Raw genomic sequence first — 26,482 nt, 5'->3', positions numbered from 1 at the left:
TGAATTATTGCGAAAACAGTCACGAAAAGTTGGCCTACTGACCGCAGGACGCGCGGCCAGCGTGGCAGAGAAAGAGTTAACGTCATAACAGACAACTGCAATTGGGGCGGGACTAGTGTTACATAAGGTAATTTGTTACTAGGCAGTTTACATTAGATAAAAGAGGACAGACACTATTACACATGTATTCAAATTGGCATTTGTCTTGTAATTCCGAGTGTTTTTGTTTAAGGTCTTTGTTGCTTATGTTTGATTGTTTTCTACTATTTTATAGTCTTATTTTGAAAATGTGAAAGGTGCTCAACTTTACTTACTTACTTACTACCTGAACCTGTAAAACGAATCCTGTCCAAATAGGGCGTTAGCTGTAATGTTTGGTAGCTCATATTAGCTTTAATGTTTAGTAGGTAATGTTAACAGCTTTGTTACATGTTGTACAGTGGGGTCGACCAGGAGGACAGAGTGATGTTGAATTCAGACAAGCCTTCTTTTACTGTATACACTGTTCATTTATGTCTAAAATACAGTTACAGACTTATACACTCACAACATTCACATGTCATACAGACATGTGAATGTTGTGAGTGTATAAGTCTGTAACTGTATTTTACGTGTTATGGACCCCAGGAAGAATAGCCCCAGCACTGCTGTGGCTAATGGGGATCCAAATAAACTTAAACTTAATTGAAAACAAATTCATGAAACACAGGAAAACACACAGACACACATCCCTGAGCTGCCCTTGACGACATAGCCCTCCCACTACCCATCTGTTGTGTGTTCCATTATTCTGATATCATCATCACAATTTGATTGTGTCCATAAAACAGTCTTGTCAAAGTGTCACTTTTCAGCTGCGGTCCGTGTCGCCACAGTAGACCACCCTGCTCTCCAGTCGTGACCGTTCAGCCTCGAACACCAGCTTGTGGCTCAACAGAGTCTCATCTGGACCGGAACGGATCAACGATGCATCGTTGTTCTAGAAGCAGACGCAGACAACAATGAATTTCTTCTGCTTACAAGTCTGATCCATCCAGCCAACACCAGATTATAGCTCACATCCAGAGGAAAAAGCAATCGCCTCTGAAGTAGTTCTGGTTCAGACTGGAGGTGATCACTGTCTCTTCATACAGTAGTTCTGGTTCAGACAAACTGGAGGTGATCACTGTCTCTTCATACAGTAGTTCTGGTTCAGACAAACTGGAGGTTATCACTGTCTCTTCATACAGTAGTTCTGGTTCAGACAAACTGGAGGTGATCACTGTCTCTTCATACAGTAGTTCCGGGGGAAATTATGATGCTAGTTGTCATTGCGGTGATGAATTATACTGATCAAAACAAAATGTACGGCTTTGTGACTCATCTTAATGTTTTTTGGACAACAGTGGAGTAATATGACTTCTGGATATGAGCTATAATCTGGTGGGTGGGTGTTTACGTTTGGGTCACTGATTTAAAGGAACACGCCAACATTATGGAAAATGTGCTTACAGTCCCCTTAACAATTGTATGTATTGAGCTGTACTGTACTGTACCCATTCTGCAATCTGTTAATAAAGTTTTCAATCAATCAGTCTTCTCCAGAGTCAGACAAGATAGATAGATGCCAATTTCCTCTGTGTGCGTTCAGTAGAAAGCTATCTGGCCGCAAGCTAGCCTAGCTTAGCACAAATTAATGGAAGCAGATACGGACCAGCTAGCCTAGATGAACACCTCTCCCTCTCTCGACTCTGGAGAAGACAATAAGCTAATTATTTCCCATAATGTCGGTTGGCGTGTTCCTTTGCTATGTTTGTAACACTTGAACAGAAGCACTGACCGCCACAGCGGAGATGAAGACGTCCATCAGGTGGTAGTCTGCTCCTCCATGACCGCTCATACCGTTCAGCCCAGCGTGTGCGGGCGTGTCGCTGGGCGCCGAGTGCTTGGTGGCTCTCTGGGTCAAGAAGTCAAACACGCGAATCTGGCGGCCATCGTATGACAGCTCCCCCTGTGGGAAAACACATGTATGACAGCTCCCCCTGTGGGAAAACACATGTATGACAGCTCCCCCTGTGGGAAAACACATGTATGACAGCTCCCCCCTGTGGGAAAACGCATGTATGACAGCTCCCCCTGTGGGAAAACACATGTACGACAGCTCCCCCTGTGGGAAAACACATGTATGACCGCTCCCCCTGTGGGAAAACACATGTATGACAGCTCCCCCTGTGGGAAAATACATGTATGACAGCTCCCCCTGTGGGAAAACACATGTATGACAGCTCCCCCTGTGGGAAAACACATGTATGACAGCTCCCCCTGTGGGAAAATACATGCAGAGCATTCATTCCATTATCAGCTGATTGCTTGTCAAGTCACATTAAAAAAATATGATGATCACCTCATGGAAAGAGGAAACTAGAGGAAAGGTCATGGGGTCACCGAAATAAATAGACCACTGTACTTGTGCGTTACATTGAGCTCATGGGAGAGAGCGGGGGGGAGAAAATGAATGAATGTGGATGAGAGCCTCGACATTAAGTAGTTGTAGCTACGGCTGTGGGGGTGCGGGAGACATGATCCAATAGACTTTTATACGCCTGAGTCTCCTGAACGCGGAGAGACCAATCCCAAGTCGATCTGCACGTTCTCGGCCGAGCTATAGTCACTTTTCCGCACCTACTACCTAACTCTGCATGTGCAGATTGCCCATGGAGTCTCTCTGGATTGTCCAGAGATCTAGGTTTATCAATCTGCGCATGCGGAGTTTGAGAGTAGGTGCGGAAAAGTGACTACAGGACAACTGCTCTACCTCCGGAGCCACTGTCTGTTCTAGTCTCCTAAGGTGTGTGTGTGTGGTAACCCTGCCAATGTGTAGCTCACATGATGAATTACAGGAAGTGGTTAGACTCATCTTGAAGGCTCTTTAAGACCCTTTTTAAGGCTTCTTTTCTTTTCTTTCCAACAGCTGCTCTGGGATCTGTGTTTCCTCTATACAGTCCTACCTTGCTTCCAGAGATGGTTGTCTTTCGCTGACAGATCTCCTCAGTAAAGGCCACCATGGAAAAGGCTGCGGTCATTCCGCCTTCAAACTCCATGTTCACAACCTGGACACAAATGGCCTGGAAATTACTTTACACTTCCCTTCAATTTGAACTTAAAAGGGATAGTTGTGATTATTGGAACCCTAGCCTGATTTGCTACTTACAGTACCAATGATATTGTTGATCGGTAGAGTCCTTTCTCAGCACAACCCATGCTGTTCAGTTGTCTTCAGTCAGTCAGTTTGTACAGACAAGTCCTCGACCCCATTGACTTTGCATTGGTTTGTGGCCAACTATCTAGAGCCAGTATGAGGAACAGCGTGGATTGTGCTGAGAAAGCAACAGTAAGTAAGTAGCTAGGGAGTCGTATTGAAGTTGATAAATATAGTCATCTATAGCAATAGATTAGATTAAAATGTATTGTCATCATACAGTACAAGTGGAGTACAACGAAAATAAGTTTGGCATCCAACCAGAGTGAAAATGTAACAGTAAAGTGCTATAGTAATATACAATGTAATTCAACTGGGTATAACATATATAAATTAGTACTACTTAGTGTAGTGCTAATCAGATGTATGTACAGAGTTGTAATATTAATATGTACAGTGATACGGGTATAGAAACAATATATTAGTAGTCATACTGGCCAACAGTGTAACTAGTAAGAGTAGGTACAGTAGGGGATATGTGCAGATATAGATATAGTATCTACAAATATGTAAAAGGATTATGTGCAGGTAAGTACAGACAGATATGGATATAGTAATCTATAGTAATATAGTCATCTATGCATAAAAGATATATACATTATTTGTGAATGTCATATAGTTACAACAATAGTTGTACATGATGTATTTACAACCAGTCTTTGGTTTTGGGGGAGAGGGAGAGGGAGGAGGAGCGGCTCTTTGTTTGTTTATTTCTCCTTGCTGTCCTCTAGTGGTCAGAAAACCATTATTGTACCTTTAATGGGTTTTCGTATATTTCAGATCAATTCACTTTTAGCTCACAAGACACTAGGAAACACCCCACAATATTTTCTAACCTGGTTTGTGCAGACGTCATTATCACACTCGTAGACGCAGCGGCCATACGGCCCGGTCCTCAGCGCCTCTGTCACCGACTCGATATCTGGGAGCGAGTCGGAGCAAATGACTGAAACTGGCCAGCCGATGTCTCCCTGAGACACACAAACACTTCATACTCAGCCGATGTCTCCCTGAGACACACAAACACTTCATACTCAGCCGATGTCTCCCTGAGACACACAAACACTTCATACTCAACTGACTTCTCCCTGAGACATACAAACACTTCATAGTCAACTGACTTCTCCCTGAGACACACAAACACTTCATACCCAGCAAACATTACCATGAGACACACAAACACTTCATAGTCAACCAACATTAACATGAGACACACACAACTTAATACTCAGTTAATGTCACCCTGAGACACACAAACACTTACATGTTCTCTATTATCCACCAGAACAATATGCAAAGAGGATGAGAGATAATGGTTAGAAATATAGATAATAGATGTGAATAACACTAACCTGTTTGACTCTATCAAGGTAGATCTTACATGCAGAGTAGGGACAGCTTGCTTCCACGGGACAGTGCAGGCAGCGGTCTCCAGCGCCTGCCGGCTGCCACAGAACATTTTGACATGTGAACTGACATTTAAGTGAAAGGTGAAAGACATGTACTTTACATGTAATGTTAGGGGAGACAGGGGGCCGTTGAAACACCACATGGGTACAAAATGTAACATCTTCATTATACTGTTGTTATAATATTTAGTCTGTTGGGAGCAACCACATTAACCAAAGGAATACAATATATTAGGACTATCCCATAACTCATGGCATAATGCCTTTATGTAATAATATTAGAATTCCACTGGCCCTTGCTTGCACTTGACAAACTATATGTGCAGTCTGGTGAACATTCCAAGCATTTTATGGTCAATCCATTGCAACCATTTCCAAAATCAAACCCTTAAAGTATCACGCCAACATTATGGGAAATGTGCTTACCGTATACACGAAGATAAATACCAATTTCCTCTCAGTAGGAAGCTATCCGGCTGCAAGCTAGTCTATCTTAGCACAAATTAATGGAAGTGGATACGGACCACTAGCCTAGCTTAAAACTCAGAGAGATGTGCCTTTGGCCAACAGCTTGGCTAGCTGCTCTGCTTTCATTAATTTGTGCTAAGCTAGGCTAGCTTGCACCCGGCTTTCTACTGAACGCACAAAGAGGAAATTGGTATCCATCTTATTGTCTCACTCTGGAGAAGATTTCCCACAATGTTGCCGTGTTCCTTTAAATATCTCAAAGTGTGTATAAAGCTTATGTGTACCTATATTATTTACATTATTTGTGATGTTTTGTGATGCAAGTGAGTGGACGACACACCTTGCTTTCTTTTTTGAAGTGGCAGAGAGATCCAAAGGATGACACTTTCACACACCTACCGAACACAAACAGCACAGTCAGTCCCAAACAGCCCTGTCAGTCACAAACAGCCCCGTCAGTCACAAACAGCCCAGTCAGTCACAAACAGCTCCGTCAGTCACAAACAGCCCTGTCAGTCACACACAAACAGCCCCGTCAGTCACAAACAGCCCTGTCAGTCACAAACAGCACTGTCAGTCACAAACAGCCCCGTCAGTCACAAACAGCACTGTCAGTCACAAACAGCACTGTCAGTCACACACAAACAGCACCGTCAGTCACACACAAACAGCCCCGTCAGTCACACACAAACAGCACAGTCAGTTAGCCTACTTCACCTCCACATCCCTCATTCTCCTACCTCCACCTTTATGGTTACAGCCACACAAAAATAAAATATAGTCAATAAGTCAAGGCAATTTAGTCATTATTTCCTGTTTTATATACTGCACCAGGAGATAGGGGTATAATGTAGGCAAAGAAGGTAGATAGCATGCTGGGAACACATTATTTTTCAGTGTATTTGTCACTTCAATGAATGATGGTTACAAATCTTCAACGCCTCGCCGGGCATGTTCTAGAGTCTAGACCCAGGCAGGCCATGTGTATGTGGCATGTTCTATCTAGACCCAGGCAGGCCGTGTGTATGTGGCATGTTCTAGACCCAGGCAGGCCGTGTGTATGTGGCATGTTCTAGACCCAGGCATGCCATGTGTATGTGGCATGTTCTAGACCCAGGCATGCCATGTGTATGTGGCATGTTCTAGACCCAGGCATGCCATGTGTATGTGGCATGTTCTAGACCCAGGCAGGCCGTGTGTATGTGGCATGTTCTAGACCCAGGCATGTCATGTGTATGTGGCATGTTCTAGACCCAGGCATGCCATGTGTATGTGGCATGTTCTAGACCCAGGCATGCCATGTGTATGTGGCATGTTCTAGACCCAGACAGGCCGTGTGTATGTGGCATGTTCTAGACCCAGACAGGCCGTGTGTATGTGGCATGTTCTAGACCCAGGCAGGCCGTGTGTATGTGGCAGCATTGCGCACTGTTGGGAAAGTACAAAAAGTAAAACGTAACTGTTTCAAACCTCAGCTACTGTAGCTGACGGCTTCAAATGTTGGAACATTAATATGTTAGAACATTTTATAGCCGGTACTCAGGAATTAAGATCCTCTGTAACTTTACTGCGACATCCCGGTATATGATTTGCTGGCTTTAAAGCAGACAAATGCTGATTGGAATATTACTCATAGTGCAAGCTTTGAAGCGAAGCGCTAATGATATATATAACCCATTGTTGTTTACAGCAAGTTTTTTCCAATAGATCTGTGAAGGTTTCCCTACGAAACATTACAGGACAAATCTGGAAACAATAGCAAGTTAAAAAGTTAGTCTAATCAAGTGAGAAGTCTATCATTCTGTCTGGTTCTCTCTATAATATGATCCATCCTAAATCACCTCCCAGAAGAATGGCTCTTCTCCCAGTGTTCAAAAGAGGCGGATCGTTTGTGAACGACAATGAGCAGGGAGGTGATCATTGACTGCTGCCGTGATAGTTTACCTGCGTCCTCCGGCCCAGTGGTGTATGAGGTCAATGTCGTGGCAAGATTTGGCCAAAAGTGCAAAAGAGCTCTCCGCTTCATTCCTCCAGTTCCCTCGAACGAAGGAGTGGGCAAAGTGATAGAAGCCAACCTACAACAAGGGGATTAGGCTCTAGATCAGATCCTGTAGGGACTTCAAACAGTAGCTTTAGAACAACAACACCCTTGATTATTACAAAGTGTGGTTGGGAATAAGGAACACATAAATAAGGAAGACATGACACATATGAATCACCTCTTCCATAATAGTACACATGCAAAAGTGCTGTTTGGGTTTAATAAGGAGCTAAAATTAAACGCTGTCTTACCGGTTCTAGGTGTTGAATATGGATCACGTCGCCAACCGCTCCAGCATCTAGGAGTTCCTGTCGTACAGGATCAGTTCCTTTTCATTAAACTTTTAATACAATGATTGACTTTTTTGTGTAAATTGTCATGTTTCTTCACCCGACGCTTGTCCCAATGTGGGGGAAGTATTTCGGTACTGGTGCCAAAAATAGACCACAGACATAACCCACCCCCAGAAAAACACACAAACGTTTTTTTCTTCACCGCTGACCTTTATCTTGTGGATGATGGGGTCGTATCGAAGGACGTGACATACTGTTAGCATGACTCCAGTCTGAATGCAAGCCTCCACAATCTCCGTGCAGTCTTTGGCTGTTGTCTGAAAACAAACAAAACAAATACATACAAACATCCTCAACCAGCTTTATCCTCTAAACGCCAACGTGGGCCGAGTTTCTTTTCACAATCTAATATACATTTTCACAATCAAATATATGTTTATTTTCTATGTTTTTTACAAGTCGATTATTAATTCGAATATAGATTATATACGTTGACAGCCCTACTTAACACTTTAACTGCCGAAAACGCCGGAACTCGTCATTCCCCGCCATGCTCAAGTTGCCGAGGACGCCGTAACTCGTCTTTGATATCAATATTTCAAAAATCTGTGATCGAAATCATATTTCCCCTCCGCAGCCTTGACACACAGTGCTGATCTCCTCTCAACCCTCTAGCGGTTCAAGAGCGCCATCTGGTGGCCGATCGGCAGATCGAAACCGGATGTCAACCTTTGAACCGGCAGGACTCACTCCATATGGGGTCCGGGCACTCGCTAATGTTAGAGATACTCTGTCTTCACACAGTGAACATCGATCGGTGTAAATAACTCGAAAAAACAACATGATTTGGACGTATATACTATTATACAACCTGGAAATAGATCGGGCATTTCAACATCCCATAATTGAAAACTGTCTACTCCACGCTGATCGCCAAACGGCCCGAGGAGACTGGGGTGAGTTTTAGCGTGTAGTATTACCGTGTTCGATATAAACTGCTATGATGAACATATGACCCACATTAGATGAATGGTATAACGTTGCCCACGGAATTATAAACGCCCCCTCGCCCATCCGGTCAACATCAGATGATGTGTAGTAAATTCTAGAAGTACGTCCAGTTGAAATTTTTGATCTCGCACAGATTCCTACCAAACTGTATTTGATCATCAATATAATGCATTTGGGGCTATAAATCACGTTCTGGAGAAAGCTGCAGAAAGAGATGAAAACATACTTATACTTTAGACCATATTTTAGTATGAATATGTGAATGAAAAAGTTTAACGTTGCTACACCATGAACAATACATATAGGACATTGAATGGGCCCTAATAATGGCAATCTAGCAATAGAATTTAAAAGGTTATAGCCCTGCAAAGAAGGGGAACTTCTCCATGTTAAATAGAGCTGGCAAGGGATGGTATATCATGAATTTAACCATGGCAATCAAAGTGTTAACAGTAACTGCACATTACATCACCCCCGAGTGGAACCAGCCACGTTCTGCAAACGTTCCCCCATTGTACCAAAAACGTACCGTACCGAACCGTGGTTGTGTACCGTTACACCCCTATGATATATACATGGAGCATGGTGTACCGTAAATGCAGACCCAACTGTTGTAAGGAGTAGAACATGACATGTTAGAGTGACATCTTATTTAGTAGTGTCAATACAGGTACCGTACAAGGCCACCCAAAAGAAGCGGCATGGGACGAGATAACAGGTGAGGTTAACAGGTGAGGTCCTAATTTATGCAAATGACATGTCATCAGCTTGTGACTGCTACTTGTTCCTGTTCGCGGACGACTCAGCCCTGCTGGTCTCTGACAAGAACAAGTTGCAGGTTGAAAAAGCCCTCAGCTAGGGCGGCTACGTGGTGCAGTGGGCAAGGCGCTCACCACGAATACTGGAGGCTGGGCTCAAACAGATCATCTCCCTGTTCGAGCCCAGCGCGCCACATTGCTTTCAGTTTAGCTGGTCATCCGCACTAATACACATTGGCAGTATTAGGGGGAGGGAAACTGATGGGTGGGGATCGGGCGTTGTGGACAGCGACTCCTACAGGTCGGTTGGTGCGCCTGCGCAGTAGAATCAGGAAGCGACGGGGGCGGGGCCCCTCCAAAGCCCAGACCCCCGACGCTGAAAGATCGAGCCACGCAGGTGGAAAGATGCGACTGCTGTTACCTCGAGTATCGGAGGGGACTCGTGCTATGTATGACTTAGTCCACATTGCAGCCGGCTTGTGGGAGGCAAGAAACAGCGTTCAAAGATGGAGTGTACTGGTGGAGGAGATCAGACAGGTATCGGGGGGCGAGGGCATGGAGGGATTTGTAGGTGAGGAGCAGGAGCTTGAAGGTGATGCGGAACTTGACTGGAAGCCAGTGGAGGTGGATGAGGGTGGGGGTGATGTGCTGCCAGGGCTTGGTGTGAGTGAGAACCCTGGCAGCTGAGTTCTGAACATACTGGAGCCTGCCCAGGGCTTTGCTGGGTACCCCGAACAGGACTCCATTACAGTAGTCCAACCGGGAGGTGATGAATGAGTGGATCAGGGTCTCAGCCACAGAGTCTGAGAGTGAGGGTCGGAGACGGGAGATGTTTTTGAGGTGGTAGAAGGCAGACTTGGTGACGGATTTGATGTGGGAGTGAAATGAAAGTGTGGAGTCAAGGGCCCAGGTTACGGACTTCGAGAGACGGGGAGATGGAACAGCCGTCAACGTGGAGGAGGAGATCTCCAACCTTCCCGAGCAGTGCCACAACCATGAGCTCTGTCTTTTTGCTGTTGAGTTTCAGTAATTTGGTTGACATCCAGGTTTTTATGGCGTGGAGGCAGTTGACTCAAATGACGGCTTACAATATTTCATGAAAGCAAAGTGTTTTGTTTGTCTAAGATTTATAAAGGTTTAAACGTTACAGCACTGACAAAGTTGAACAAAGTGCTGTACAAGTCCCAAAAAAAATATTAAATTTTTTTTATCTTGAAGCTTCGAATTAAAATCGAATCTCGGCCCCGAAGCTTCGAATTCCAAAAAATGAAATGTCATCCAACTCTCTACATAGGAGTGTATGTGGAATGTGGTCCAGCTGTCTGTGTAGGAGTGTCTTCACTCACTGCCATGGGCTTCTCCAGTAAGACATGGTAGCCCTTCTTGGCCAAGGCCACCGCAGGCTCCTGGAACAGACATATCAGAAAGCTCAGTGATAGTTCAGTCTGTAATGTCATATCATTCATTAGTAGAGGTGGACAGTAACTAATAATATTTACTCTAGTTACTGTAAACAAATTTTTTGTAAAAGTACTTTGAAAAGTACTGTACTTTTCCTTCAACTTGAGTCTAATTTTTAAAGGATAACACTGACAAATTTCAGATGATTGTTATTGCCAACATTGCTTATGAAAAGACTAAACGATGGAAAATCAATGGATCCACACTTATGCCTTACATGCAGGAAGTCATTGGATCCCATTAATAAATAAATAAAATAAAGCAGATATTAGCAAGGGTCCAAGAAGTTGCCTTTGAGAACCAATGGTTCTCGAGCCATAACGGCACATGGGGCAGGAGCCTATCTCCTGTTTCCGTAGCGTGAGGCAGCTTGATGTACAAGTACACCCCTTGGACATGACGCTAGTATGTCGCAAGGACTTCCCCCCAAACCAACCCTTGATGCTGAGTGTCAAGCAGGGAGGCTATGGGTACCATTTTTAAATAGTCTTTGGTATGACTCGGCCAGGGCTTGAACTCCCAGCCTCCCGAACTCAGGGCGGACACTCTACCCACAAGGCCACTGAGCCGGTATAGCAAGGGTCCAAGCATTGGGCATAGAAGTATTGACTGTGGACTGTCAATACTCTGAACCCCATTGCCTATACTCTAGGCATGCGGCTCTTTGCCCGCCAATTTGTGGCTCCTCCCTCCATAAAAAAAAATATATATATAAAAAGTTTTACTTTTTTTTGTCATTCATTCCATAAGACATAGAATAAACATTTACAGACTTTTTTTTAATGGTTAATTTGCATGTTCTTGGTATCTGATTCTAGGGACATCTATGGATCTCAGGGACTGTATATTATAATTTCTAATATTCCCAGTGTTAGAAATATTGTGTATGTTACTAGGCTTGAGTAAATTGTAATGAACCAAAAGAGAATATCAATTCAATTATATATATATATATATTTTTTTTTATCTTTGACTGTGAATAATACCATGCTAAAATTGACCAGACCTGAACAATCTAAGCAAATGAATAAAGGGAAGATGATTAAACAGAAGGTTTTGTAGATATAGTACTGAATTCTACCATCCGGACACATGCAATTTGAAATATGATTATAGAATATTATATTATATTATTATATTATTATTATATATTTTATTATATATTATTATTATTATTATTATTATTATATATTATATTATATTATTATTATTATAGATACACTACACGACCAAGGTACCCATGTACATGTCAAAATACTTCCCAAAGGTCAGTGAATACCACGATCACAACACCAGAGAGAGCTCCACAAATCATGTTAAACCCAGATTCGGCTCAAATAAGGGACTAAACACGTTTCGCAATTATGCCACATCAATGTGGAACGCCCTACCCAAAGCTGTAAAGGAATGTGGATCACTACCCACTTTCAAAACCTCTCTCAAGGGACACCTACGGGAGACTGCAATTCAACACTGGCCCCTGTAAATATCCTAACCCAACCCCCTCCAATGTACAGTCATTTACCTAGTATGGTTGTCAATAGTCCAATGTACAATTTTGTTTGTTTGTACAGTGTCCCCCCCCCCCCCTCAATGTACAGTTTTGCTTGTTTATACAGTGTGCCCCCCCCCCCCCCCCCCCCCCAACCACCTCCAATGTAGATTACCCAGTATGGTTGTCAATATCCCAGTGTACCCAACCCCCCCCACCCAACCTCCTCCAATGTACAGTTTCTACGTCAAATGTATATACTCCCTTTTCCTGACTCCTTCTGTATCACAAACAGTACTGTTTTTGCAAATCTGGTATGTCATAAATGTATAGATGTAGCAGTACTGACTATCTGTATGTCATGTATGTCATATATGTCCTGATGAATTGAAAATGGGGGACCCTGATGTAAACAAGACGAAAGTCTTTCTCTGGTCTGCATCCCCTTAACAATTGTGTGTATTGAGCTGTACTGTATTGTACCCATTCTGCAATCTGTTAATAAAGTTTTCAATCAATCAATCAATCAATCAAATATCAGGCCTATAAATTACCTTATTATGGCCAAGTCGCACATCTATGGATAGGGCCAAATCTCCCCTTTCCAATGGCAGAATTCAATCTGGATTTAGTATCACCAGGCGTGATTCACAAGTACAGTTACTTTTTTATAATGTAAATTTCTCCAGATTTTTTCATCAGATTGCAACGCCGTTTTTTGCTAGACGTTCACAGAAAGGTAGAGAAACTAACTGTGTTCTGTATTATGGCAATAACATTCAGGTTTGTGGGAGATAATCCAGAGAAATAAAAAAGTTTATCCAGAAGTCAGATGATTGACAGGGGCTGGCGTGAGCTGGGTAGGGTAGTTTTTCGAAATTCGAAAGACCATCAAATGCCCTGGGTCTCTTCCTTCAAAAGACTACACTCACTTTTGGCTGCGCCACTTCCTCCCGTCAATATGAGCCGGTTTCAGACTCAATGCCCTGAGATTTCTATAATCATATATTTCACTAATAACAGTTACAATCATTGGGAAACAAACCTAATGCTGAAAATATACACGTTGATTGCTGTTTTGACAGGGTTAGGGTCTTTACTCTTGGCTACATTTGAAAAGAAAACGCAACATTAATTCATACATTCTGTAGAGATGGATTTATGGCCTGATGTCATTTGCGGTCCAGTACCGGACCGCTCAAGCTTAACACATTGGGTGCCACGCCCCTTCCGGGAAGTGCATCTGGCCTTGCCGCCCATTAACCCCATGTAAGCGCTCACCTTGTTTGTAGAGCTAAACCTATATTTTATATTATAGCTATGGATCTAATAACGCCGTCGATTGTCAGTGAGTTGCTTCTGGTCAACATGCAAAAAACAGATTATTTTTTCATCCGTACATTACCGCCCCAATTGTCTTATAGTTATGCTTTCTGACCTCACCAGAAACATGAGTCGGCATTGAGTAATCTTCTCTGGCCCCCTGCCTGTAAACAGGCATGATGATGTAAAAGTACTTTGAAAAGTACTGTACTTTTCCTTCAACTTGAGTCTAATTTTTAAAGGATAACACTGACAAATTTCAGATGATTGTTATTGCCAACATTGCTTATGAAAAGACTAAACGATGGAAAATCAATGGATCCACACTTATGCCTTACATGCAGGAAGTCATTGGATCCCATTAATAAATAAATAAAATAAAGCAGATATTAGCAAGGGTCCAAGAAGTTGCCTTTGAGAACCAATGGTTCTCGAGCCATAACGGCACATGGGGCAGGAGCCTATCTCCTGTTTCCGTAGCGTGAGGCAGCTTGATGTACAAGTACACCCCTTGGACATGACGCTAGTATGTCGCAAGGACTTCCCCCCAAACCAACCCTTGATGCTGAGTGTCAAGCAGGGAGGCTATGAGTACCATTTTTAAATAGTCTTTGGTATGACTCGGCCAGGGCTTGAACTCCCAGCCTCCCGAACTCAGGGCGGACACTCTACCCACAAGGCCACTGAGCCGGTATAGCAAGGGTCCAAGCATTGGGCATAGAAGTATTGACTGTGGACTGTCAATACTCTGAACCCCATTGCCTATACTCTAGGCATGCGGCTCTTTGCCCGCCAATGTGTGGCTCCTCCCTCCATAAAAAAAAAAATATATATAAAAAGTTTAAATTTTTTTTTGTCATTCATTCCATAAGACATAGAATAAACATTTACAGACTTTTTTTTAATGGTTAATTTGCATGTTCTTGGTATCTGATTCTAGGGACATCTATGGATCTCAGGGACTGTATATTATAATTTCTAATATTCCCAGTGTTAGAAATATTGTGTATGTTACTAGGCTTGAGTAAATTGTAATGAACCAAAGGAGAATATCAATTCAATTATATATATATATATATTTTTTTATCTTTGACTGTGAATAATACCATGCTAAAATTGACCAGACCTGAACAATCTAAGCAAATGAATAAAGGGAAGATGATTAAACAGAAGGTTTTGTAGATATAGTACTGAATTCTACCATCCGGACACATGCAATTTGAAATATGATTATAGAATATTATATTATATTATTATATTATTATTATATATTTTATTATATATTATTATTATTATTATTATTATATATTATATTATATTATTATTATTATAGATACACTACACGACCAAGGTACCCATGTACATGTCAAAATACTTCCCAAAGGTCAGTGAATACCACGATCACAACACCAGAGAGAGCTCCACAAATCATGTTAAACCCAGATTCGGCTCAAATAAGGGACTAAACACGTTTCGCAATTATGCCACATCAATGTGGAACGCCCTACCCAAAGCTGTAAAGGAATGTGGATCACTACCCACTTTCAAAACCTCTCTCAAGGGACACCTACGGGAGACTGCAATTCAACACTGGCCCCTGTAAATATCCTAACCCAACCCCCTCCAATGTACAGTCATTTACCTAGTATGGTTTTGTCAATAGTCCAATGTACAATTTTGTTTGTTTGTACAGTGTCCCCCCCCCCCCCCCTCAATGTACAGTTTTGCTTGTTTATACAGTGTGCCCCCCCCCCCCCCCCCCCCCAACCACCTCCAATGTAGATTACCCAGTATGGTTGTCAATATCCCAGTGTACCCAACCCCCCCCACCCAACCTCCTCCAATGTACAGTTTCTACGTCAAATGTATATACTCCCTTTTCCTGACTCCTTCTGTATCACAAACAGTACTGTTTTTGCAAATCTGGTATGTCATAAATGTATAGATGTAGCAGTACTGACTATCTGTATGTCATGTATGTCATATATGTCCTGATGAATTGAAAATGGGGGACCCTGATGTAAACAAGACGAAAGTCTTTCTCTGGTCTGCATCCCCTTAACAATTGTGTGTATTGAGCTGTACTGTATTGTACCCATTCTGCAATCTGTTAATAAAGTTTTCAATCAATCAATCAATCAATCAATCAAATATCAGGCCTATAAATTACCTTATTATGGCCAAGTCGCACATCTATGGATAGGGCCAAATCTCCCCTTTCCAATGGCAGAATTCAATCTGGATTTAGTATCACCAGGCGTGATTCACAAGTACAGTTACTTTTTTATAATGTAAATTTCTCCAGATTTTTTCATCAGATTGCAACGCCGTTTTTTGCTAGACGTTCACAGAAAGGTAGAGAAACTAACTGTGTTCTGTATTATGGCAATAACATTCAGGTTTGTGGGAGATAATCCAGAGAAATAAAAAAGTTTATCCAGAAGTCAGATGATTGACAGGGGCTGGCGTGAGCTGGGTAGGGTAGTTTTTCGAAATTCGAAAGACCATCAAATGCCCTGGGTCTCTTCCTTCAAAAGACTACACTCACTTTTGGCTGCGCCACTTCCTCCCGTCAATATGAGCCGGTTTCAGACTCAATGCCCTGAGATTTCTATAATCATATATTTCACTAATAACAGTTACAATCATTGGGAAACAAACGTAATGCTGAAAATATACACGTTGATTGCTGTTTTGACAGGGTTAGGGTCTTTACTCTTGGCTACATTTGAAAAGAAAACGCAACATTAATTCATACATTCTGTTGAGATGGATTTATGGCCTGATGTCATTTGCGGTCCAGTACCGGACCGCTCAAGCTTAACACATTGGGTGCCACGCCCCTTCCGGGAAGTGCATCTGGCCTTGCCGCCCATTAACCCCATGTAAGCGCTCACCTTGTTTGTAGAGCTAAACCTATATTTTATATTATAGCTATGGATCTAATAACGCCGTCGATTGTCAGTGAGTTGCTTCTGGTCAACATGCAAAAAACAGATTATTTTTTCATCCGTACATTACCGCCCCAATTGTCTTATAGTTATGCTTTCTGACCTCACCAGAAACATGAGTCGGCATTGAGTAATCTTCTCTGGCCCCCTGCCTGTAAACAGGCATGATGATGAGTTCATGAATAGGACAACTTCCTTACATCGATGGCTGGAAAATACCATTTAGAACAGGGCTTACGGTTCATGGATAATTGGTCCTCTTTCCGGGATCGCCCTGGCTTGCTGAGAAAGGACGGCATGCATCCTAACATGCAAGGCGCCTCTCTCTAGAAACATAGACAAGATCATAGCTTTGGGCTGACAAGAGCATGCCAGGGTACAGATTCTTAGCGAGCCTGCCAGTCATGCTAAACCGATGTAGCCTGTCAAACCTTATACCTTTCCTAGCCATGCTGGGTCTCTCCCCCACCATGTTATCTGCTCCCATGTCTAATTTTTTAACCCCTGTCCCCGTCTCTGAGTGGTTGTGAGCACCATTGAGGTCATGGATCAGCTTCATACAGTCTTCTGTTCGACCTACAACGTTTAAACCATGCCTGTTCTAGTTCATTGCTGGGTTAAGTACTTCTATTCTATTCACATATATGGTTACTACATGTATCTATTCTATTCACATATATGCTTACATGTATCTATCTATTGCTATGTCCGCCCACCACAAACGCGCAAACTGTCTAACGCCTGTCCCCGTCTCCCTGTCTCCCTGTGAGTGGATGTCTCGTGGTGATGGCCAAGGTGGTGGATGCCCCGTGGTGATGGCCAAGATGATGCGATCCTTTCTATGTCGCCCCCATATTTCAAATGGATCCGAACGGATACTCATGTTCAAAAGGAATGAATATTTTGAGCTACCCGTTATCCTATTTTCATACTAGCGCTCGTTTCCCTATGTCTTTTCTTTTGTTGTTGTTGTTGTTCTTAACTCTATTCTATTTAAATCTTTCAAATATTGTCTTATGTACCCCAGTTGCTATTGCATGTACATATTTGTGTTTTATTACACGTATATGTACATACCAACTTTTTTGCCTGTTTTATTCTCCACCCATCGATCATCCATAGCAACACTGCTATCACCGACATCCAAGAAGGGGGATCCCCCCTTGAACGGCCCTTCTAAGGTTTCTCTCCTCCACATTGCCTGTGGTGCTTTTTTCCTATTGCTAGGTTTTTAGTGAGTATTTCCTTACCTTTGCAGGGGTATGTCTGGGAGTGTTGTATTTATTTATTTTACATTTATTTTGGATTTCATGGTGTTTTTTTTTTTCTCGATTTATTGTGATGTTTCTTCTGGACTTGTTTAAAGAAGACTTGTCCGGCCCATGGGGACATTAACATGTGATTTGGGGCTTTACAAATAAATTGTATTTGATTTGATTCAATACTGTACCCTGCGGTATGTTGCCTATACTCAATTTCACTGTCTACAGCTGCCTTGCACTGTAATAATAACTACCTACCTCAAACAATAGTCTATCCATATAACACTGGCATGTACAATAATGCTTTATATACTGTATATATATCTACACCTGTCTGAATATATCTGCATATATTCCTGCTTACATACCTGTATATACTATATGTATATCTGTTTATATACCTTACCTACTCTTACTAGTTATACTGCTGGCCAGTATTGCTAACTACCATAGTGTTTTTATACCTGTATCACTGCACATAATAATACTATAACACTGTACATACATCAGATTAGTATTATTACTCAGTAGTACTCATTTATATATACTCCAGTTTAATCACTTGTATATTGTATATTGCTATTGCATTACTGTTACCTTGGTTAGATGCCAACATATTTTGGTACTGTACTTGTGCATTATAATGACAATACATTTGAATCTAATATAATCTAATCTAATCTAATCAAAATCAATCTAATCTAAGGGAAGTAAGCAGTGCTTGAAAATAAATAAATAATTTCAATTAGATTTAGACTAGTTTCTTTATAAATTAACAAACATGTTCCACAGATTCAAGGAGGTCATATAAGTGTTGAAAAGATACATAATACGTTCACTTTAAAATACTTAAAAGTGATCTTGAAGTTTACCTTATGAAGTCGGTCTGGAGTGCAAATCAACACAGCGTCCGCAAACCTTTCTCGCTCTACTATATTGTGCCAATCTGTTTAGAAACACAATCATGAAGAACTCAGATCATCTTAAAGAACTCTACTCATGTAGAGATCATCCTGACTGGTAACATCGCCTCCTGGTTTGGGAATAGCAGTGCACATGACCGCAGCAGACTGCAGAGAGTGGCTTGATCAGCCAAACGCACAATTGGAGGTGGGCTTCCCACCCAAACAACTGCCTCTTTGCACTGCTGCGGTCAAGCAAGCGCTACTGGAGTCTCATGGCCAGTACAGAGAGACTCAGAAGGAGCTTCTATCCCCAGGCCATCAGGATGCTCAATGACTCTATGCAACAGTGCAACACTAACCCATCCATTCTACATTCATTGCACACATCCACATGCACACACTCACTTTAAACATTCACTTTAGACACTTTCTAACACTACACCATATTCTCTATCTATTTATTACTAAAAGATTTGCACTACCTCGCTACATAATTTCTGCATTTTGTACTTGAGTTTTGTACATTGTATATTTTGTAGTGTACTTTTTTTTTTTTTTTACTGTATGAAGCACAATTTCAGGAGGCTCATACAGAACCAAGCATTTCACTGTAATGTACATGTACCTTATATCTTATGTGACAAATAAAACAAAACTTGAAACTCAAGTCTATTTAGAAACACAATCATGAAGAATTCAGTCTGTTTAGAAACACAATCATGAAGAATTCAGTCTGTTTAGAAACACAATGATGAAGAATTCAATCTGCTTAGAAACAAAGAGGTGAATAATTCAATAGTTTAGTGATCCAGGCAGAGAGAAACTTGTGGTAAAAGGAAGTAATGTGTCATTTCAGTTTTGATGCTTACCTTCAAATATGTTGTCATCTACTATTCTATGCTGCTGCCGAAGCTTTTCACGGGCAAATTTCCTAGGATCAGCCACTCCGACAACCTGAAGTAATAGTTATTAATGTTATAATAATTTAAAAAAAATTGCTAGGTTAATTTTTTACATTTTTGCTGGGTTAATAAATAACTACTCCTCAACAGCTCGGATTAGGGGCATGGTGACAAACTACTGTCTAGTTATCATATGGGTTTCTCAAAGGTAGACTACTGTCTAATTATCATATGGTTTTCTCAAAGGTAGACTACCGTCTAATTATCATATGGTTTTCTCAGAGGTAGACTACAGTCTCTAATTATCATATGGTTCTCAGAGGTAGACTACTGCCATTGCTGATCATCTCAGTTTCAGGTTTATAAATATGTATGAGTAAATATCTTTTAGGAGCTCAGTGTCTGTGATCCAGAGTCACTCTCCTGCTGCATGACTCACATGTTGACCGTTTCATGTGATAAGAAAGTGATGTTTTGCTCTTTTGACCTGCATGCGTTGAGGATGGATGGATGCAAATCTGGAGTAACCCTCTCCTCGGCTTCCTGCTCCGACCACAACGACACGGACGGGGGGAGACATCCTGGCACCCTGTGTACTTTAAAGGGGACATATTTTAGTCCTTTTCAACTAGTTAAATAGGTCTTTGAGGTCCCCTCAACGTGTATTTTCTTGTGCTGAAAAGAAAACACTCTGTTTCAGTCCTTCCCAACGGGCTGTTTCTGTGCCTCAGAGGACCTGACATGGACAACACACATAGACTCAGTCGTAAAAAATGACAGTTAAGGAAGTTTCAGAGTATCTGGGAAGATACTCCAGTCCTTCTACTCTGGAGCTGTAGAGAGCATCTTGACTGGAAACATCACTGCCTGGTATGGCAACAGCACTAACCTTGACCCTAACTTCATATCTCTTGACCATAACCATTAAGCAAATCTTAAAACTAACCTTAACTATAACCATAATCATAGTATTGCTTTGTATGTATCAGGGTGTGTGGGTTAGTTTAATGGTGAGATCACTTTCCCCATAACATTTTCTGATGAGACAATTAGTCAGTTATTCTGTTTTAGTTGAAAAGACTTTGTTAGTCGATTAGTACATTTCTATCCTGAATGAGTGATTTCCTGAAAGATTATAAGTAGGGCTGGGCGATTAATCGAGTTTCCATTTTCAATTAGGATTTTGGCTTCTCATGATCATGAAAACAAGATAATCCAGATAAAACTATTATTGTGCCGCATGCCGTGTTGCTCTCATTTTGTCTTGTGTTGTAAATGCAGCACACCCTTCCTTCACAGCGGTGCGCTCTGCCCCTCCCCCACAAGCCCAAACAGTCGTTTCAGGTCTTGAGCCACGGGAGCCACGGAGTGTTTCTCCAGTTATTTTTTAAACAACTTTGGTAACTTGTAGAAGATCTCTAGTCAAATTAATGGAAGAACAAATATAAATTTAAGGGGGTAGGGATCAATAAGCTTAGCAATAGCTTCCCTCTACTCCTTTTTTGGACATGTCTGCTAACCAAACACATTGCTCTTGACCTTTTGTTTATAATTCCATATTTTTTTCTTTTTTTAATGTTTTTCTTTTAACACTTTGATTGCCTAAGGCTAAATTCATGATATACCATCCGTTGCCAGCTCTATTTAACATGGAGAAGTTCCCCTTCTTTGCAGGGCTATAACTTTTTAAATTCTATTGCTAGATTGCCATTATTAGGGCCCATTCAAGGTCCTATATGTATTGTTCATTGTGTAGCAACGTTAAACTTTTTCATTCACATATTCATAGTAAAATATGGTCTAAAGTATAAGTATGTTTTCATCTCTTTCTGCAGCTTTCTCCAGAACGTGATTTATAGCCCCAAATGCATTATATTGATGATGAAATACAGTTTGGTAGGAATCTGTGCGAGATCAAAAATGTCAATTGGACGTACTTCTAGAAGTTTCTACGTATCATCTGATGATGACCGGATGGGCGGGGGATCGTTTATAATTCCGTGGGCAGCGTTATATCATTCATCTAGTGTAGGTGATATGATCATCAGAGCAGTTTATATCGAACACGTTCAAAAATAACGCTGAATCTTACCGTATCTTCCTCGCGCCGTTGGACGATGAGCGTGGAACTGAAATATTCCTATTATGGGATGTAGAAATACCCGGTCCATTTACAGGTTGTATAATAGTATATACGTCCAAATCATGTTGTTTATTGAGTTATTGGCAACGGATCGCTATGTATTGTGTCGAGATCGAGTCCCGGGACCTATAGCGAGTGCCCGGAAGTAATATGGGTGAGCAGCACTTCATCCACATAACTTCCTGTTTGGCGCTTCTGCCGATCGGCCACCAGATGGCGCTCTTGAACCGCTAGAGGATTGAGAGGAGCTCAGAGCTGTGTGTGAGGGCTGTGGATGGAAAATATGATTCCGATCACAGATTTTGGAAATATTGATATTAAAGACGAGTTACGGCGTCTTCGGCAACTTGAGCATGGCGGGGAAGGACGCCTAAACTCGTCCTTTGGCAACTAAAGTGTTTTTTTTTTGTTTTGTTGCTATGATTGTTTGGTTCGACGGAACAAGATATCGTGAGTTGTTTGGAGAAATATGGAGAATAACATGTCCAAAAAATAAACTTTTTCATTCATTCATTCATTCATTCATGACAGAAAGGCAGCCTGTAAAACAAATTCAGTCGTCATCATATGTTGTTCTCAAATCAATCAAACACATGTCTGGTAAGCAAAGCACTGCATTATTTCATGTGGAAAACACGGTCAGTGGGCCAGTACACAAACACCATGAAAGAGCGGTTATGTAGACTAGGGGGCAGCATCGAGCATAACAGCAGTCAGGTGAGAAGCTGAATTAATCATTCTGTATTTGAAGAAATTACATGAAACCTTTCATTTTTACAATGCGAAGCACGGTGCGTTTGTGACCTAAGCTAGGCTGAGTACTGCTACCCGCTTTGATTTCGATTCACAAGGTCCCTATTTGATCAAATTTGTATTCCATGATTGAAAACTTTATTAACAGATTGTCCATCCACACCAATGCACCACCCTGCGGCAAGGTCCCACATAATTGTCTGATTAGATCTGAATGAGCCCTAAGGATAGTTACTGGCAGTCAGTGTACATTATGGTACGTTCAAATGGGGTCGTGTTTACCATGTCCACAAGAAGAGTCCATATGAAATGTTGTGGTTCACCACTCAGAGTTCACGAGTGGTGATGATGTTGTTAAAAATGGCGGGAGCCTGTGGCACACTCCTACACAGAGAGTTGGACGACGTTCCACTTGCTATCAAACATCTCGGCCCAAAGAGGAAGTAAACTAACAGGTAAAGATACTCTCTGTACAGTTTCGGTCTACAGAATAAAAAGACTCAGTACAGGTTTAGTCTACAGTCTATATTCTATACAGGTTCAGTCTACAGTCTATACAGGTTCAGTCTACAGGTAAAGATACTCTGTGTACAGGATTTTATTAACAGATTGCAGAATGGGTACAATACAGTACAGCTCAATACACACAATTGTTAAGGGGATGCAGACCAGAGAAAGACTTTCGTCTCGTTTACATCAGGGTCCCCCATTTTCAATTCATCAGGACATATATGACACACATCCATACAGATAGACAGTACTGCTACATCTATACATTTATGACATACCAGATTTGCAAATACAGTACTGTTTGTGATACAAAGAGTCCAGAAAAGAGTATATACATTTGACGTAAAAACTGTACATTGGGGGGGGGGGTTGGGTAGGAGGGGTGGGGGGACACTGTACAAGCAAAACTGTACATTGGAATATTGAAAAAAAAACATGTTTGGTCATTTACTGTACATTGGAGGGGGTTGGGTTAGGACATTTACATGGGCCATTGATCCATTCAACCCAGCAGACTGCCCAATCTTCAGCCTTGGATCCGATTGGTCCTGAATCTGCTGCCTTGGATCTGATTGGTCCTGACTTTCTGACCTAAAGCTGAATGCCATCACCTCCTATGACTTAGTCACATGATGTTTACAACTTTACAAGTTGACGAGGACTGACTGAAGGTCAATTTAGGGCTTAAGTAGAACTCAGGTCACCCCTCCCCATGCTGCAGTGGCCAATCAATCACAGCAGAAGATGAGGGATTGGGGGGGGGGGGGTAAAAAGTTCACAGCACGATGTCACACAAATGGCCCATCCACACCCTGCGGCAAGGTCCCACATAAATTGTCTGATTAGATCTGAATGAGCCTTACGGATAGTTACTGGCAGTCAGTGTACATTATGGTACGTTCAAAATGGGGTCGTGTTTACCGTGTCCACAAGAAGAGTCCATATGAAATGTTGTGGTTCACCACTCAGAGTTCACGGGTGGTGATGATGTTGTTAAAAATGGCGGGAGCCTGTGGCACACTCCTACACAGAGAGTTGGACGACGTTCCACTTGCTATCAAACATCTCGGCCCAAAGAGGAAGTAAACTAACAAGTAAAGATACTCTGTACAGTTTCAGTCTACAGGTAAAGATACTCTGTACAGTTTCAGTCTACAGGTAAATATACTCTGTACAGGTTCAGTCTACAGGTAAAGATACACTGTACATGTTCAGGCTACAGATAAAGATACACTGTACAGGTTCAGTCTACAGGTAAAGATACACTGTACAGGTTCAGTCTACAGGTAAAGATACACTGTACAGGTTCAGTCCACAGGTAAAGATACACTGTACAGGTTCAGTCTACAGGTAAAGATACTCTGTACAGGTTCAGGCTACAGTACAGGTAAAGATACACTGTACAGGTTCCGTCTACAGGTAAATATACACTGTACATGTTCAGTATACAGGTAAAGATACACTGTACAGGTTCAGTCTACAGGTAAATATACTCTGTACAGGTTCAGTCTACAGGTAAAGATACACTGTACATGTTCAGGCTACAGATAAAGATACACTGTACAGGTTCAGTCTACAGGTAAAGATACACTGTACAGGTTCAGTCTACAGGTAAAGATACACTGTACAGGTTCAGTCCACAGGTAAAGATACACTGTACAGGTTCAGTCTACAGGTAAAGATACTCTGTACAGGTTCAGGCTACAGTACAGGTAAAGATACACTGTACAGGTTCCGTCTACAGGTAAATATACACTGTACATGTTCAGTATACAGGTAAAGATACACTGTACAGGTTCAGTCTACAGGTAAAGATACTCTGTACAGGTTCAGGCTACAGGTAAATATACACTGTACATGTTCAGTATACAGGTAAAGATACACTGTACAGGTTCAGTATACAGGTAAAGATAGTGATACACTGTACATGTTCAGGCTACAGATAAAGATACACTGTACATGTTCAGTATACAGGTAAATATACACTGTACAGGTTCAGGCTACAGGTAAATATACACTGTACATGTTCAGTATACAGGTAAAGATACACTGTACAGGTTCAGTCTACAGGTAAAGATAGTGATACACTGTACATGTTCAGGCTACAGATAAAGATACACTGTACATGTTCAGTATACAGGTATACACTGTACAGGTTCAGTCTACAGGTAAAGATACACTGTACAGGTTCAGTCTACAGGTAAAGATACACTGTACATGTTCAGGCTACAGATAAAGATACACTGTACATGTTCAGTATACAGGTAAAGATACACTGTACAGGTTCAGTCTACAGGTAAATATACACTGTACAGGTTCAGGCTACAGATAAAGATACACTGTACATGTTCAGTATACAGGTAAAGATACACTGTACAGGTTCAGTCTACAGGTAAATATACACTGTACAGGTTCAGTCTACAGATAAAGATAATATGTACATGTTCAGTCTACAGGTAAAGGTACTCTGTACATGTTCAGTCTACAGGTAAAGGTACTCTGTACGCGTCTATACTTTCCACAACAAATTTGTGTTTCCGCGTTCAAGTTTTGCGCTCTGATTGGCCAGGTCATGTGACATGTGCGGCAATCGTGGAACGGCAAGTTCTGCGCCTATTTCCGGGTCGAACAGCCTGCAAACTACCTTTGATTGACTGATTGAACGCCTAGTTTATCACTGGTTAAGCTTATGCGACTCTTTCGCAGTTGGTTAAGGTTAGAGTTTGTCTTAGAGCGTGACGGCAAGTTCTTTCTACGGTTAAGCTTAGGCACTCTTTCGAAGTTGGTTACGGTTAGAGTTTGTCTTAGAGCGTGACGGCAAGTTCTTTCTACGGTTAAGCTTAGGCACTCATTCGAAGTTGGTTAAGGTTAGAGTTTGTCTTAGAGTATGGCGATAGAACGCCAGGTAGTTTGCAGGCTGTTCGACGCAGAAATGGGCAAAGACACAGCTCGTCACGCGATTGGGCAAACATGTCAGTGGCCAATCAGAGAGCGTCTGCCAGAAATACGGCTACGGAAAAGAATAACGCACTCTGTACATGTTCAGTCTCTAGAAAATGAACGCAGCTTCTTCTTCTTTTAAAATTCCGGCAGACTAGACGCATCGTGGCGTGTTGCTGCCTCTCACAGTTTAATGAAGATATTACCAACAATATTGACATTACGAAATGTTATTAATATATATAATCCTACACTACATTAATCATCACCCCATACCATTCCCTCGAAGCTCTCCAGTTCTAGTATCTAATTATTCCCAAACCCAAAGTAACACTTTTACTCTTGTCACATCCATGATATCAACAAAGAACTTCAAGCTTCTCACCAACGATCTTACCTGATGTGTTGTTATTATTATGCTCTGTCAAAAAGTGAATCACCATAGCAAAAAAAATCCAAAAACCTAAAATTGTTTATACACAATGGTCTGTCTAGTTCTCCTGGACTTTAGCCTTCTATCTCTCTCTCCAACCTTTCTGGTTTTGATCGATCATTTCAGTTTATGATGATGACAGCCTTTTCCTGGGCATCTTTGAGTGTAACCTAAATAAGGTGCATAGCG

At 41.7% G+C, this 26,482-nt stretch overlaps 1 protein-coding gene across 2 annotated transcripts; it reads right to left on the bottom strand.

Annotated features, from left to right (window-relative positions):
• Positions 1-488: 488 nt before the first annotated feature.
• LOC311243921 (putative oxidoreductase YteT) lies at positions 489-26,377 on the bottom strand. 2 transcript variants are annotated; one of them, XM_084333307.1, is made up of 14 exons: positions 26,258-26,377; positions 20,002-20,110; positions 19,482-19,566; positions 18,580-18,653; positions 10,565-10,624; positions 7,659-7,766; positions 7,408-7,464; positions 7,060-7,190; positions 5,456-5,510; positions 4,591-4,683; positions 4,075-4,209; positions 2,988-3,089; positions 1,820-1,990; positions 489-979 (listed from the first exon to the last, which is right to left on the bottom strand). In XM_084333307.1, the coding sequence occupies exons 2-14, from the start codon at positions 20,092-20,094 to the stop codon at positions 851-853; spliced, it is 1,293 nt and encodes a 430-aa protein (XP_084189433.1). In that variant the 5' UTR covers positions 20,095-20,110; positions 26,258-26,377; the 3' UTR covers positions 489-850. The 2 variants fall into 2 exon arrangements, with proteins under 2 accessions (XP_084189433.1, XP_084189434.1); XM_084333308.1 differs by having other exon boundaries at positions 20,002-20,103; positions 26,258-26,372.
• Between the last annotated feature and the right edge of the window lie 105 nt (positions 26,378-26,482).

The sequence above is a fragment of the Notolepis coatsorum genome (assembly GCF_963971535.1).
Source record: "Notolepis coatsorum genome assembly, chromosome: 17".
NCBI lineage: Eukaryota > Metazoa > Chordata > Actinopteri > Aulopiformes > Paralepididae > Notolepis > Notolepis coatsorum.
This window is presented reverse-complemented; position numbering and strand designations above follow the sequence as displayed.